Source organism: Sapajus apella, unplaced genomic scaffold (assembly GCF_009761245.1).
Source record: "Sapajus apella isolate SASKATOON/1434 unplaced genomic scaffold, GSC_monkey_1.0 scaffold69, whole genome shotgun sequence".
NCBI lineage: Eukaryota > Metazoa > Chordata > Mammalia > Primates > Cebidae > Sapajus > Sapajus apella.
Genome location: NW_022437009.1, coordinates 6488787 through 6505119, shown reverse-complemented (window position 1 = coordinate 6505119; position 16333 = coordinate 6488787). Strand labels below are relative to the sequence as shown.

At 38.9% G+C, this 16333-nt stretch overlaps 1 protein-coding gene across 2 annotated transcripts in view; it reads left to right on the top strand.

Moving 5' to 3' along the window:
- MAGI3 (membrane associated guanylate kinase, WW and PDZ domain containing 3) overlaps positions 1-16333 on the top strand; it is a 283654-nt gene that overhangs the window by 254871 nt on the left and 12450 nt on the right. For both annotated transcript variants that reach the window (XM_032249723.1, XM_032249724.1), the window contains exons 16-17: positions 2855-3040; positions 15731-15833. In XM_032249723.1, coding sequence (XP_032105614.1) covers positions 2855-3040; positions 15731-15833 — 289 coding nt within the window. The remainder of the gene's footprint in view (positions 1-2854; positions 3041-15730; positions 15834-16333) is intronic.

The following is a 16333-nucleotide window of genomic DNA, read 5'->3' as shown; positions in this document are numbered from 1 at the left end:
ATATAGACAGGAAAAGGGTCCTGGGGCAAATTCAAATGAGAAGCTTTTACTCACAGACACTGAACACTTGCTGCAAACTGTATGACAGAGAAGGTTTGGTTCAGAAAGGAGTTAGCACAGGTGGAAAGGCAGGAAACCTGTCTGCCAGAATAGATCATTTTCTTTTTTCTTTTTCTTTTTTTTTTTCAAGATAGAGTCTCGCTCTGTTGTCCAGGATGGAGTGCAGTGGCACAATCTGGGCTCACTGCAACCTCCGCTTCCTGGGTTTAAGTGATTTTTGTGCCTCAGCCTGCTGATTAGCTGGGATTTCAGGCATATGCCGACACACCTGGCTAATTTTTTTGTATTTTTAGTGGAGACAGGGTTTTGCCGTGTTGGCCAGGCTGGTCTTGAACTCCCAACCTCAGGCGATCCACCCACCTTGGCCTCCCAAAGTGCTGGGATTTCAGGCATGAGCCACTGTGCCTGGCCAGGTCATTTTTTATGGACCTCATCTTGGGTATTTTCTGATGAGGTATATCTCAAGAAGAGTTCATAGTAGCATCTGTGGTACCTGTTACAGAATTCTGAGTTTCTCTACTGTTGACTTTTTCAAAGATCAGGGATCCAGGTCCAGCATCCTCACAATTTGTCCAAGTGCTGAATGAATGGAGTACTTAGAAAAGGCCTCTATTTAAGATGAAAAAGACTTAGCTAGTTTTTGCTTTGCTTTTAGTGTTAGTGTTAGAGCTTTAGTGTTAGCTTAGAGCTTTTAGTGTTATTCCTTTGTATCATATAGTTTTCAGTTCTGGTTGCAAAAGATTTCTTTGAGAAGGGAACATTTCCAGTTACTGTTCTTTCTTTTCCTGAAAAGAAATGTTTTAAGAGCACTAAAGTGATCTCAGGATCTGGACAAGCCAGGCTATGAGACAGATTGAAACCAAAGATGAATGAAGATGGATGTTTGCTTTATGGCAAATGCTTGTAGATTGTGTATTGACAAAAACAAGGCAGGACTGAAGGTTTTTCCCTAGTTATGTGAACTCTAAGGGGCTACCTTGAACAGTTTCCCAGTCCATTTAGACAATGTTCAAAAGCTACCTTTCTACTGGTCTGTTTGCTATTTTTAACTGTTTTAGTGGTACTGCTATAAATACTAAGACGATAGCAATCTGACTACTTTTACCTTCCCTTACCCAGACAACCAACCCTTTAGAAAGTTGTATACCACTGTGCACCAATTCTTTTCACCACACTGCTCGCAGGATGAGAAAGGGGACCACTAAGATTTCAGAGATTAATTCTATTTAATGCTTTCCCAAGTCTGAACAAACTCCTTTTAGTGAGCCAAGGAACTGAATGATTTTCTTCTCAGGAGATCTAGAAAGAGCACTATGTTTGAGTAAATCTTTTGTAAGAAGGAGAATAACTGAGGTATTGATTTAGAAGGTCACCACAGGGCCACTGTATGACCTGCCGTATGTTTCTGGTGTGCCACCTGTTGTAGAATTAGTGAATTCTCATAATGCCTGGCATACAACATGGCCCATACTGCACTGGCATTTCCCTAATTACTTTGTTTTTAAGGAAAGTAGAATAAGTGCTTGGCATAATTCATTGCTACAAGGCACTTCCTTCCAACATTGACTTACTCTATTTTAAGATAAAATCTCCCACTGTATATTCCTAGAAGAGCCAGGGCACTGTCTGTAGGAACATAAATCATCATCAAGAAAAAACTTTCTAGTCCAAATGAAGGTCTATTAAAATGTCCCTTACATACTCCTATATATGATTCAGAAATACTAGTAAGTAGCAGGTTTTACTGTGGAAATTAAACATCATTCACAGTGCCATTCAAAAATATAAATTATCCCTAATTATATCAATCAGTAGTCAGCAGGAGCCCAAGTACTTGATAAGCTTACTGACATAGGGTAGGAAATTCTCAGAGGACGTAGAGGGAACATTTGTTTCCTAATACGAATGCTGCCTGTTGCATGGTGGAAAATACTTTGTTTAACAAGATGTCCTGAATATCTGAGAACTCATTTCAAGCTATAGTAATAGCAAAGTGTCTTACTAGTTAATCCAGGAAGGCCCTTAGCATTGCAAGCTAGAGATATAGTAGCACTGCACAGAGTCTTTGCAGTTGTATTAGACTCAGCTTTGTGCATTTGTTTTAGAATTTGATCCATGAGTCAAGTAGTCTTAACACTTAACATATAATGTTCCAATTCCACTCAGCTTTTCAAATTTAAAAAAGAGCTAAAGGCATAAATAAGAGGAATTAATTTTCATTTGGAATTAAGTATCATTCATTTTAATGGTCAGTCACTTCACTGTACTTGAATTTCTGACCAATAACTAGTGAGTGTAAACTTGAGTTTGACTTGCATTTATTGACAAGGTTCCTTATGGGAGAAAGTACCCCTTTAACAGAAGCAGAGATAATCTTACTGTAGCAGTTTTTAAAATAGCTAAAAACTCGATGCAGCTTAAATGGCCAACAATAAATAATGAGACATATGATCAGTCAGATGGTATCAGTGAGATTAATAGCCCTTACACAGAGAACAATTAGGATGATAATGTAAAAATTAGAAAAAGGTTTCTGGTGGGTAGAAGATAGCAAAGAAGTTTATGTGCTGTGATTACAACTGTGTAAAGAGTATTCGTGTATGTGGGCAAAATGGGAAGTGGTACGAAAATACTTGCGATTGTACAGGATGATGACATGTGGTGCTTTTTTCTTATGTTTTTAAATAGTTTTCTTTGATGTTATTATGTTGAATTTTCAAATGATGATGATTATAAATCTAACACTAGCAGTTACCTTAAATAATTGAAAAACCTGGGGTTTTTTTTCCCATAGTTATTCCTCATAAAATTGGCCGAGTCATAGAAGGAAGCCCAGCTGACCGCTGTGGAAAACTGAAAGTTGGAGATCATATCTCTGCAGTGAATGGGCAGTCCATTGTTGAACTGTCTCATGATAACATTGTTCAGCTGATCAAAGATGCTGGTGTCACCGTCACACTAAGGGTCATTGCTGAAGAAGGTAAGGAGCCAGTAGACTTGCCTGCCCCAAGCTGATCTAAGAGGCTCAAAGCTGGTGGGAGGCAGTAGCCTCCTCCAGTATTGCCAGAATCACTGCAGGGGACTGTGTATGCACTCTGCAATCTCATTCTTCACCACTTCCATTTAATGAACTTAAAAGACAATTTATTATAAAATTGTCAGCAGCTCAAGAAGAATAATCCAGCTAGTGAGTGAGGGCCATTTATGTGTTAGAGAAGCAAGTACCCAGAAGTGAAGGAGACTGGCAATACAGGTTTTATTTTCTTAAAATAATGTCTTAAGTCTCAGCTTGAGCGAAAGAAAATCCTTTAAACAGCTCAAAGAAAGTCACTGTTGGTATCAAGTCTTTTATGTCAGGCCCATGCCACAATGTGCCTTTCCTTGGGGGCAGGGCTTTGTTCTGGGCAGCTGCTTTGTAAACAGGGTAAAGGAGTGTGTGGGAATGGCTAGTAAGTAGGGCATTAAACACACGCTGGCAGCCCTGGAGTCTTAACAAACATGTTTAATGTCTTGCCTTGCTGTAAAGCTGCCCTTTGATCATTAAGAATTTCTAATTAGGAACCATTTTGAACCAGTCCATATTCTTTGTGAATTACAACATAACCACTATGTAATGGTCATCTCATTTTTCATGATTTTGCAAAACTAACAAGGAGAAGCCAAAAACAGAATTATGAAGGGTAGTCTTTGATGTTAAAATTCTTCATACTCTAAAGTGTATTCATGTTCCATTTTCCCCCGTGACCATCTAATCTAGTTGATTTCCAAGTCTTTTATACGTCCTGGTTCTACCTTTTGTTTCTGTTGCTACTGCACCATTCTCATATATTTATTTCTAATGTATTACATAAATCTGTTCAAGATGCTGTAGGGGGTATTTCTGCATGGACATGAATTGACTTCACTGCTCCCTTAGGCCCTGTCCAATTCTGGGCAGGATTCCAAGATGTTATGACATCCCTGCCTTTGTTCTTTCCCTTCTCCATTCCATTCCCACACTCTTCCCTGACTCTGCTGATTCTTTTCTAAAATTCTCTCTTGTAGAAGCTCCACTGCTTCCCCACTCTCTGCACAGCCTGCCTTTTAAAAGTACCTCCCAGTATTCTCTCCATACCGTCTCTAAGCTGGGCTTCACTGGCCTCTGTGCACATGGCCTTCCTCCCTCACCCCGACTCCCATAGCACCTCCTATCTCTGTACATTATCATTCTCATGTAACTGTATCCCTATTTAAATGGTCTGCTCTTTGTAAACAAAAAACATTGGTTGACTATGATACTAAATACTCAGCTTTTTTTTTTTTTGAGACAGGGTCTCATTCTGTTGCCGAGGCTGGAGTGCAGTGGTACGGTCGTGGCTCACTGCAGTCTCAACCTCCTGGGCTCAAGTGATCCTTTTACCTCAGCCGCCCAAGTAGCTAGGACTACATAATTTTTAATGGTTTTTTGTTTGTTTGTTTGTTTGTTTGTTTTTGAGATGGGGTCTCACTGTGTTGCCTAGTCTGGTCTTGAACTCCTAGGCTCAAGCAATCTTCCTGCCTCAGCCTCCCACAGTGCTGGTATTATAGGCGTGAGCCAATGTGCCTGGCCAACAAATATTTTTTGAAAGAAGGAATGAGTAAACCAATGAGCGAACAAAGTAAACGTCAGGAGATTTTAGTTCTGAGGCCTTCTGTGCCATTACCTAAGCAGAGGCAATTTAAACCCTATAAAGGAAGTAAGGCTTTTGACAAAGTTCACAGATACCCATTAGCTAGTTATATGAGAAAAAAGCCACTTAATATTTCTAATCTTCACTTTTTTAACTGTAGAATTGGAGTAGTAATATCTGTTTCAGGATCACCACCAGGGGTTAAAGGTGAAAATGTACATAAACTGCATAAATACCCTATGGTGTTCATCTCATAGTTATTATTTTACCTACATGACTGGCTCCCTCATTCCAGTCTCTGTTTAAATCTCACTTCCCAAGGAAATAATTATAGTATTTAATAAGTGTATGCTATGTGACAGGCACTGTCCTAAATGCTTTACATATATTAACTAATTTAATACAATAGTCCTAGGTAAGCGCTATTGTTTTCCAATTCTTGTAGATGAGGAAACTGAGTCACAGAGCAGTTAGATGAATTGCCTGTGGTTAAAAAATGTTCTAAATGCTTACTCTCAATATCTATGTATCTCGTCAATGAACCACACGTTGGATAGCCTTGGGATAGATAGTTTGTTAGGAAAAAAATGACTTCTTTCTTTCAGTAACTTTTCTCCCCAAAATTACTGTTTAATGTTGATGATGTTTTGTCTAAAAGATTATCCAAGATTGTTCATAATTTTTCTTAGAATAAAAGTTCCCTTTCACATTCTGGCCCAAACACTTGTGGACAGACACTTGACATTTCTTGTATAACATCAGTCCATGTTCAGAGAAATAGAGAGAAGGGTGGAGGGAAGCTCCATAGCAGATACATACTTACAGTATATTTCATATGCAGGTGCAGCCTCTTAAAATACAGCCACATTTTATATGTAAAATCACATTTCAGTGTTCACACATTATTTTATTATACTCTAGGATTTTTTTAAACTATGAAAACATTCAGAATCTCTTATTTTTCTTAGGAAAAAAACAGAAAATCCCCCTTCTGTCCATAAAGATCTCATTCATGGAGTTTGTAAGCCTTCCAGTTTTCTCATAAAATTCAGTATAAAATCTATCAACTGCACTAAAGAGTCAAATGAATATTTATAACTCTAAAGCTATTTTCAGAAACCACACATTCAGATCAATACCCCAGGGCCCCAGAGCTTCCCATCTGATGCTTCTCCCCTCTCCCCATCAGCCATTCCCTATCAGCAGGTAAAAGACCGTTACCTAGAAAAAGAACAACTCTTGGTCCCTCCATCCTTTTTTTCCCCCTTTGCTAGATGCTGTTTAATATTTGTGCCTATGTTGCCAAGGAAATGGTAAGGCAAATGTCATATTTCATAAAAGACTTTCAAACTGTAGCCAGGACTTGAGACTGTTCTCCATCATATGGCATTCCCACAACACCACCACCTCTTCCTCCACCATGTATCTTGTTTTTAAATACAGAACATAAATTTACTATATCTAGTAGTTCCTGATTACTGTAAAAAAAAAAAAAAGCCTTAAATTATGTAATTTTTCAAAATTGATTTCTAATTTTTTGTCAGATCTTGTAATTTTAAGAGTGAAGATAAGTTACCAAAGGCTACCAAGCCCTCCTGTTGGAATGATTCTGGTGGTGTTGCAATAACTTTGTTTTGTTTTCAGTTTATTTGTCTGTTTGTTCCCATTTGTCTCCATTTTCCACTCTCATTTCTCTCACCGCTCCCATTGGCAAACATTCTAGTATGTGTTATGTACTGCATTTTATTTGTGCGTCTTTTAAAATACATTTTTTGTTGTGTGTTGGCATTTCTTTTTGAGTTATGTAACTGTTAGAGATTGTACACTGGGTTTTTCTCACAACCATGTTGTTGTTTTCTTTTAATGTCATTGTGCCGTTCTAGGATCCAATCCAGGATTCCTCATGGCATTTAGTTCTTGTGTCTTCTTTTTTCTTTTGAATTGGGATAGAATTCATATACTATAAAATTCATTGTTCTAAAATATACAATTCAGTGGTTTTTAGTATATACACAGGGTGTTGCAATCATTACCACTAGTTTCACAACATTTTTTTGCCCCAGAAAGAAACTTAGAAGTCACTTCCCATACTCTCGAAACCCTCATCCCTAGGCAACCACTAATCCACTTTCTGTCCTGTGGCTTTGCTGGGCATTTCATGTAAATAGAATCATACAGTATGTGGCCTTTTGTGTCTGGCTTTTTTCACTTACCAAAGTGTTTTCAAGGTACATCATAATTGTAGCATATATCAGTACTGCATTCCTTTTTATGCCTAATGAATAATATTTCATTATGCATACATATATTTTGCTTATTAATCATTTGATAGACATTTGAGTTGTTTCTACTACTGTGAATAATGCCACTGTGAACACTGGTGCATAGGTTTTTGTGTTGGTTTTATGATTTCATTTTTCTTGGTTGTATACCTAGGAATGGAATTGTTGGGTCACATGGTAGCTATGTTTAGCTTTTTGAAGAACTTCCAAACTCTTTTCCACAGCAGCTGCACCCTTTTATATTCCCACCAGCAATATATAAGGCTTCCATTTCCCCATATCCTTGCCAACACTTATTTTCTGTTTTGGGGGTTTGTTTTCCAGCCATTCTAGTGTGTGTGAAATAGTATCTCATTGTGATTTTGATTGGCATTTTTGCTCATGAGTAATAATGTTGAACATCTTTTCATGTGCTTATTGACTATTTGTAAATCTTCTTTACATAGAGAAATGTCTATTTAAATCCTTTGCCATTTATAACTCAGTTGTCTTTTTTATTGTTGAATTGTAAGATGACTTTATGTATTCTGAATACTAGACGATTATCAGATACATGGTTTACAACTATTTTTCTCCCGTTCTCCATTTGTCTTTTTACTTTCTTGATACTATCCTTTGATGCACAAAAGTTTTAATGCTGAAGAATACTTCAGCTATTTGCGGGGGCACTGCTTGTGCTTTGGTATCGTATCATCTTAAGCTTTTAAGATTAATCTGCATTGCTGGGTGAACATAACTGATTGCTTTTAACTGCTTGACAGTTTTCCATGAGTGTTTGCCACAAATAACCTGTCCACTTCCCTATAGACAGTCACATTGCTTACAATACTACAGTATCACAAACAATTCTACAATACATATCTTCACATACCTATGCTACAAAACAGTGTGAGAATCCAAGCATTGGTGGCACATGCTTGTAGTCTAAGCTACACAGGAGGATCACTTGAGCCCAGAAGTTTAGGCCAGCCTGGATAACATAGCAAGATCTTATCTGTCTTTTTGTGTGTGTGTGTGTGTGTGTGATGGAGTTTTGCTATTGTTGCCCAGGCTGGAGTGCAATGGCGTGATCTTGGCTCACTGCAACCTCCACTTCCCGGGTTCAAGTGCTTCTCCTGCCTCAGCCTCTCAAGTAGCTGGGATTACAGGCATGTGCCACCACGCCTGGCTAATTTTGTATTTTTAGTAGAATGGGGTTTCTCCCTGTTGGCCAGGCTGGTCTCAAACTCCTGACCTCAGGTGATCTGCCCGCCCCGGCCTCCCAAAGTGCTGGGATTACAGGCGTGAGCCACCACGCCCAACCCAGAGACCTTATGTCTTAAAAAATAAAAAACATTGTGAGAATTTCTGGGAGTGACAGAGGGTATGCGTGTGCTTTATTTAGTACTGTCAGATTGTTCTCTAATTGTTGCATCCACCTATGCTCCCACCAGCAAAACATTGAGGATTCTTATACTTTTACTTCCCCACCCGTACTTGGTATTATCAGCTTTTGAATTTGCTAGGCTAAAGGATGAAATTGTTGTCTCGTTATTTAATTTGCATTTCTCTGATTGCCCATGAATTTGAGCATCTCTTCATATGCTTGTGGAATTTCTGTCTTGTTGATACTTAGTGGTTGCTCTTGAATTACATGGACTTCAGTAGTACAGTTTTATTTTAGAGAGTGCAGATGTCTTCTCCTATCATGGTACCCTTTATTATACAGAAATTCTTAATTAGATATGATCAAATTTGTCACGTTTTACCTATAGCTTAAAGTCTTGACGTTTTAAGTCATTTTTCCCCCACACCATACAGATTTTTCTTTTATATGATCTAATACCAGATTTATAATTTTGATTTTTGTACTTAGGTCTTTAATTCACCTGGAGCCTACCTTCATATGTAGTTTTAGGAGGGATGTAGTTTTAGTTTTTATTCCAACCATGAGCCAGTTTTCCCAACACCAGCTCTTAGACAGTACTTCTTTACTCTGTTTACTTGTGACGCCATCTCTCCTGTATATATCAACTTCCCCTTTAAGCATGAGTCTCCAAGTTCTCTATTCTGTTGTATTAGTTTATTTGTTCTTGGGCTGATAATATATGTGCGTGTGTATTTTTCATTATTTTTTTTATTCGTAAGTTTGTGATACATCCTAATATATCTGCTTATTAGGGCAAACCTATCTGTCTCTCAAAATTGACTACATATTCATGGAACTTTTCTATATTAAATTTTAGAGGAAATTATTGAGCTCCTCCAAAAAAATTGAAGTATAGTTTTTGGGGATATATTGTGTGTGTGTGTGTGTGTGTGTGTGTGTGTGTGTGTGTGTGTATATATATGTGTATATATATATGTGTGTGTATATATATATATATGTGTGTGTGTGTGTGTATATCTATATATATATATATAGTGTGTGTGTGTGTGTATATATATTTTTTGTGGGGGAGGAGAATTTATATCTTTACATATTAAGTCATCCCACCTAAGATCATGGAATGTCTTTCTAGTTATTTAGATCATCTTTTATGTCCTTTAATAGAGTTTTAAAATGTTCTTTCTTACTCTTGGTAAGATGATTCTTCATAGATTATAATGTTTATTGCTGGAGGTTAACTGTGGATTTTGTTTTTATCTTTTGAAAATATGCTTTCTCTTAAGTGTATTATTATAGGCATACCCTGGAGATGCTGCAGGTTCAGTTATAGGCCACTGCTACTAGGTAGTGGATGTTGCGATAAAGTGAGTCACAGGAATGTTTTGGTTTTCTAGTGCATATAGAAGTTATGTTTACACTATACTATAATCTCTTAAGTGTGCAATAGCAATATGTCTCAAAAAACAATATACATATCATAATGAAAATACACTTTATTGCTAAGAAATGCTAATGATCATCTGGGCCTTTAGTAAGTCTTAATCTTTATGCTGGTGGAGGATCTTGTCTCGATGTTGATAGTTGCTGACTGATCTGGGTGGTGGTTGCTGAAGATTGAGGTGGGTATAGCAATTTCTTAAAATATCATACTGAACGAATATTCTTAATGTCATCTGGAATGGTGAATCCTTTCCAGGTTTTCAATTTGCTTTGCCTAGATCCATAGAAAAATCACTGTCTGTGGCAGCTATAGCTTACCAAATGTATTTCTTAAATACTAAGACTTGAAAGTCAAAATTACTCCTTGATCCATGGGCTACAGAATGGATGTTGTATTGGAAGGCATGAAAAACAATATTTATCTCCTTGTATTTCTCCATCAGAGCTCTTGAGTGACTATTGTCAGTAAGCAGTGATATTTTGAAAGGAATCTCTTTTTCTGAGCGGTAGGTCTCAACAGTGGGATTAAATTATTCAGTAAATCATGCTGTAAACAGATGTGCTATTATCCAGGCTTTATTGTTCCATTTTTAGAGCATAGGCAGAGTAGATTTAGCATAATTCTTATGGGCCCTAAGATTTTTGGAGTGGTAAATAAGAATATGATTTCACCAGCTGCATTAGCCCCTAACAGGAGAGTCAGCCTGTCCTTTGAAGCTTTAAAGCCAGGCATTAACTTCTCCTCTCTAGCTATGAAAGTCCTAGATGGCATCTTCTTCTCATAGAAGGCTGTTTTGTCTACCTTGAAAATCTATTGTTTAGTGTAACCACCTTCACCAATGATATTAGCTGAATCTTCAGGAGAAGCTGCTGCAGCTTCTGTATCAGCATTTGCTGCTTCACTTTATGTTATGGAGATGACTTCTTTCCATAAACCTCATGAACCAGCTTCTTCTCGCTTCACACTTTTCTTCTGTATCTCTCTCAGCTCTCAGAATAGAAGAGAGTTAGGGACTTGCTCTGGATTAGGCTTTGGCTAATGAGAATATTGTGGCTGGTTTGATCTTCTATATAGACCACTAAAAACTTTCTCCGTATCCAGCAATAAAGCTGTTTCATTTTCTTTTTTTGTTTGTTTGTTTTGAGACAGAGTCTTACTCTGTCACCCCGACTGGAGTCCAGTGGCATGATCTTGGCTCACTGCAAACTCTGCCTAATGGGTTCAAGCTATTCTCCTGCCTCAGCCTCTTCAGTAGCTGGGATTACAGGCATGCGCCACCATGCCTTTCTAATTTTTTTATATTTTTAGTAGAGATGGGGTTTCACCATGTTGGCCAGGCTGGTCTCGAACTCCCGACCTCAGGTGATCCTCCCACCTCATCCTCCCAAAGTGCTGGGATTACAGGTGTGAGCCACCGTGCCCAGCCCATTTTCTTATCATTCATTTGTTCACTGGAGTAATATTTACAGTTTCCTTCAAGAACTTTTCTTTTGCATTCACAACTTGGCTAACTGGTATAGGAGGCCTAGCTTTCAGCCTGTCTCAGGTCTCAACATGCCTTCCTCACTAAGCTTAAGCTTTTGATGTAAAGTGAGAGACGTGCAACTCTTTCACTTGAATGCATAGAGGACATTGTGGGGTTATTAATTGTCATGATTTCAATATTGTGTGTCTCAGGGAATGGAAAGGCCTGAGGAGAGGGAGACAGATGGGGAAAGGCTAGTTGATGGAGCAGTCAGAACACACGTATTTATCAATTATGTTTGCCGTTTTATAGGAATGTGGTTCATGGCACACAAAAACAATTAGAGACAAGTAACTCGAAATTGACATACCCAGTAAGCAAAGGTGGAAGAACTGGGAATTTCTCATGAGTACAAGAATATAAAGATCAAAGATCACTGACCACAGATCACCATAATAGATATGATAATAATGAAAAAGTTAGAAATATTGGAAGAATTACCAAATTGTGACATAGTCATGAAAGTGAACACATGCTGTTGGAAAAATGGCACTAATAGACTCACCCAATGCAGAGTTGCCATAAACCTTCAATTTATAAAAAATGCAATAAAAGGTCAGGTGCGGTGGCTCACACCTGTAATCCCAGCACTTTGGGAGGCTGAGGTGGGTGGATCATGAGGTCAAGAGATCGAGACCATCCTGACCAACATGGTGAAACACTGTCTCTACTAAAATACAAAAATTAGCTGGGTGTGGTGGCACGCACTTGTAGTCCCAGCTTCTCAGGAGACTAAGGCAGGAGAATTGCTTGAACCCGGGAGGCGGAGGTTGCAGTGAGCCGAGATGGCGCCACTGCACTCCAGCCTGGCGCCTGGCAACAGAAAAAAAATCTGTCAAAAAAAAAAAAAAAAAAAAAAAAAAAAGCAATAAAGTGAAGTGTACTAAAATAAGATACGCCTACACTTATACACAGAAAGCCCAGCAAAAATTTAATTCTCATCAAGGGAGAGCTATACTTAACCCATTGATTTACTATTTTAAGAATTTTCAAGGCTAGGCGCTGTGGCTCACACCTGTAATCCCAGCACTTTGGGAGGCCGAGGCAGGTGGATCACCTGAGGTCCGGAGTTTGAGACCAGCCTGACCAACATGCAGAAACCCCGTCTCTACTAAAAATACAAAATTAGCCGGGCATAGTGGTGCACGCCTATAATCCCAGCTACTCAGGAGGCTGAGGCAGGAGAATCGCTTGAACCTGGGAGGCAAAGGTTACGGTGAGCCTAGATCATGCCATTGCACTCCAGCCTGGGCTACAAGAGCAAAGCTCCGTCAAAAAAAAAAAAAAAAAAAGGATTTTCAAATAAAATTCAGAGAGAAGATAGGCCAGTTAGACATTATGGAATAAATATTTGACTTTGTGAAGTAAAATAGCTTATAACAGAAAAAAAAATGGAGATGCCATGTAGCATGTAGCACTGGTTGAAGGACTAAAAATGAAAAGGATACCAGTGATAGGAAGTTTTACTTAAACTGATGAAAACAACAAAAAACACGTAACTTTAAAAGTAAGCACCAATTTGTGGTACATTCTGCCTAGAACTGAAATCTCTTATCTAGAATGGAAGTTAAAGGATAACTTGGAATTGGTCAGATTTCTATTGTCCTGCTCTGCTGTTATACACATATTATTATAGCCAAGGTAGTAAAGCCAATAAATTATTGACCACATGCAAAGGTGCAAGTATCTCCCAGTCATCTTGTCGGTAGATAGAATTTTCCCTATCAGTTTCAATCCCCTTCGTAGTAACCATGAATTTACAGTGACAGAAGAGAATCCAACTCTATACTAGGCACTAAGGTAACTTGAAATTGACATACCCCAGAAGCACATGTGGAAGAACCTCTGGAAATGTCTAGTGAGTACAGGAATATCGAGATAACTGAGGTGTTTCTTGCAATCAAAGCATTCAGAATCTAGCAGGAGAGTCAGGTGTTCTGCCAGCTTGTGACGCAGTATGGGAAATCCTGTGAGAACATTGTGATCACAGTGTGCTTAAGACGCCAGGTAGGATTTCACAGAGTAGATGACATTTTGAACATGAGGTGAAATGGAAAGGCAGGAGTGCCTGAGTAACAAGGTTGGATAGTAGCTTATGAGCAAGAAAACACACCACAGGTTTTTTTGTTTTGAGACAGAGTCTCGCTCTGTCACCCAGGCTGGAGTGCAGTGGTACAATCTCAGCTCACTACAACCTCTGCCTCCTGGATTCAAACAATTATTCTGCCTTGGCCTTCCAAGAAGCTGGGACTACAGGTGTCTGCCACCATACCCAGCTAATTTTTGTATTTTTAGCGGAGACAGGGTTTTACCATGTTGGCTAGGCTGGTCTTGAACTCCTGCCTCAGGTGATCTGCCCACCTCGGCCTCCCAAAGCACTGGGATTACAGGCATGAGCCACCACACCCAGCCCACCATAGGTTTTGTTTGTTTGTTTATTTTGTCTTCTTTTTTTTATTTTTATTTTATTTTTCTCAGTTGTGGCATATACCTTTGCAAATAAGGACCACCATAGGTTTTCATCCAAGGCAGTGGCATGATTCAACCTGTGTGTTAAAACTGTAATCTTTGGTGGCAAAAAGAGCAGTTATGAGGTCAGTGTAAGCAACTTGTTAAAGTTACTCAGGAAAAATAAAATTCATGATAGCAATATAAAAGGGCATCCAATTTCCAGGTCTCAAAAAAAAAAAAAAAGCAAAGGTTCATAGCCCACTCAAAGCCCACTCCACCCTTACCCTCCCTTCCTGGAATATTTGACTTTAAAGAGGAAACACAACCCTCTGGATAGGTTCTGCTCCTGAGGTTGGTTCCACATCTCCAGGTCTGGTACACATTGTTAAATCCATGTTCACATCTAAGCCCAGCAGCCAGAGAGCATAGAACTCAGGGGCCACTTGGCTTGGCCATAGACCATTTCTGTCCTCCTGCCACTTTCTACTCTCTTGCCTGTGTTTTTAGGGTATTCTTTAGCTTCTAGACACAAGAAGTTTTTCCATAAAAGTAAGCAATTTATCTGTGTTTTTAGTCTCACAAAACTTTGGAAAGTAACAACTTAATCAAAGCCATAAAATAGTGATGCATGTATTATTGTAAAGCCTGAAGTTTTAGCTTTCTCAATGGAAACTGCTTCCTAATATTCATATCTCTTATCTTTAACATGAGATTTTTTGCTATTCATTCTAAGATTCAGGTTTTATCAGCTTCCACATGTTTTTCTAACTTAAAATATCCTCTACACTTAACGTTTTTATAAAGCAAGGTGAAGATTTCAGAATATCTACTTAAGGAAAAATGCAACCCCAAATGAGAGCTATCATTTTGATGATGATGATAATGATGATACTTAAAATAAAAACTGTTATATTGTGACTATTATATGCCAGGCACTGTTCTAAGCATGTACATTTATAAGCTCCTTTGATACTATAACCCAGTGAGGTAACCGTATTTCCCCTTTTATAGACAAGATGATTCAAAGCACAAAGAACATAACAGATTTGCTGAAGAACACATAGCTAGCAAATAATGCGTTCAGGCTTACACTCTGTCCATCTTGCTCAGAGTTCATGATCTTAATCATTAAGCTGTGCTCTCTCTCTCTGATACTTCAAGTATCCTGAACTTTTATATTTAAACATAATAAAATGTTCAGAAGTTTTAACTTTAAAAATATGAGTCTGCCAGCCTTAGGCATCTCATTTAATTGTCGGCTTCTTGCCATCTAGTTCTAGGTGCACACAGTCACCATGCTTAGCTATGAAAGCTGCCTTCAAGGAACAGCAGGGGGTCCAGAGCTGTTGGGAATGATACAGAAACAAATGTAATGTTTTTCACCTATGTTTGTGTTCTGAGAAAATAGAAGCAGTAGGATATTTATGAACATTTTTTAGCCCTCAGGATGATTCTATAAGTTTGTCTTTGGTTCTTGGTATCAGGCAAAATAACTGCTCCTATATTAAAGATGCAGGTTCAAAGGTGTGAGTGTGGCTTGCAGACTGGCCTCCATGTTCCAGCATTCCTGACACCTGGCTTCGTTATCTAGAATGGGTTACCAGTTATTAGGTGTGTGCTCTGGAAACCCATAGAATATTCCTGGAGCTCTGTCTTCTCTATAAATATTATGTTTATTTCTGCATTTTATGATGTTTGGATGGCTAAAACAAAGGTGAAAATGGGGACGTAATATGATTCCTGTTCTCTTGAGACATAAAGAGTAATCAAAAGCCACAGGGGAAAAGATGCTAATGTGCCAGTTCCAGACAGCTGACAATAGTGCTGTTCATGCTAAAGCCACTAAAGTCAGGACAGCAACAGCCATCTGTTACCGTCTCGCTTTCACAGATCCACTCGGCCTTCACATTTTATGTACAAGTTCTTATTTCTATTGTTTTCTCATTTGAACAGAGCATCATGGTCCACCATCAGGAACAAACTCAGCCAGGCAAAGCCCAGCCCTGCAGCACAGGCCCATGGGACAGTCACAGGCCAACCACATACCTGGGGACAGGTGGGGCTATTCTCAGGTTTTTTTTTTCCCTTATTCTCTCCATATTGCTCAACTCTTCATAATCCCATTCCCCATCATCCACCCCCCCATTACAGTAATGCAGATGCCAGCTGTTGAGGTCAAAATTAACACTCTCGCCTGCTCCTCCGATACTTCCCCATTGCCTCCACCCATTCAGTGCCGTCATCCCTTTCCCAGCCTCCGTCCCAGGCACCGCATAATTATCCAATCATGCCTGACATGCGAGGACTAGAAAGAAATGATGGCATCTGGCTTTGCTACTCTTGCTCTTCAGTAGTTTTCAAAGGGAAGATACAGACCCATATGGATTGCTATGTTATCAGACCACCTGAGCAGAGCAGGATTTTGTGTGTATTTGTGTCCTCCTTCATTGAAAATATTAGCCACGAAACAAAAACTGGATTTCCAAAAATCCAGCATCTTCACAGGCATTGGTGCTGCAGGAGAGCCATTTTTCACTGTGACAAGGTCAGCTTATC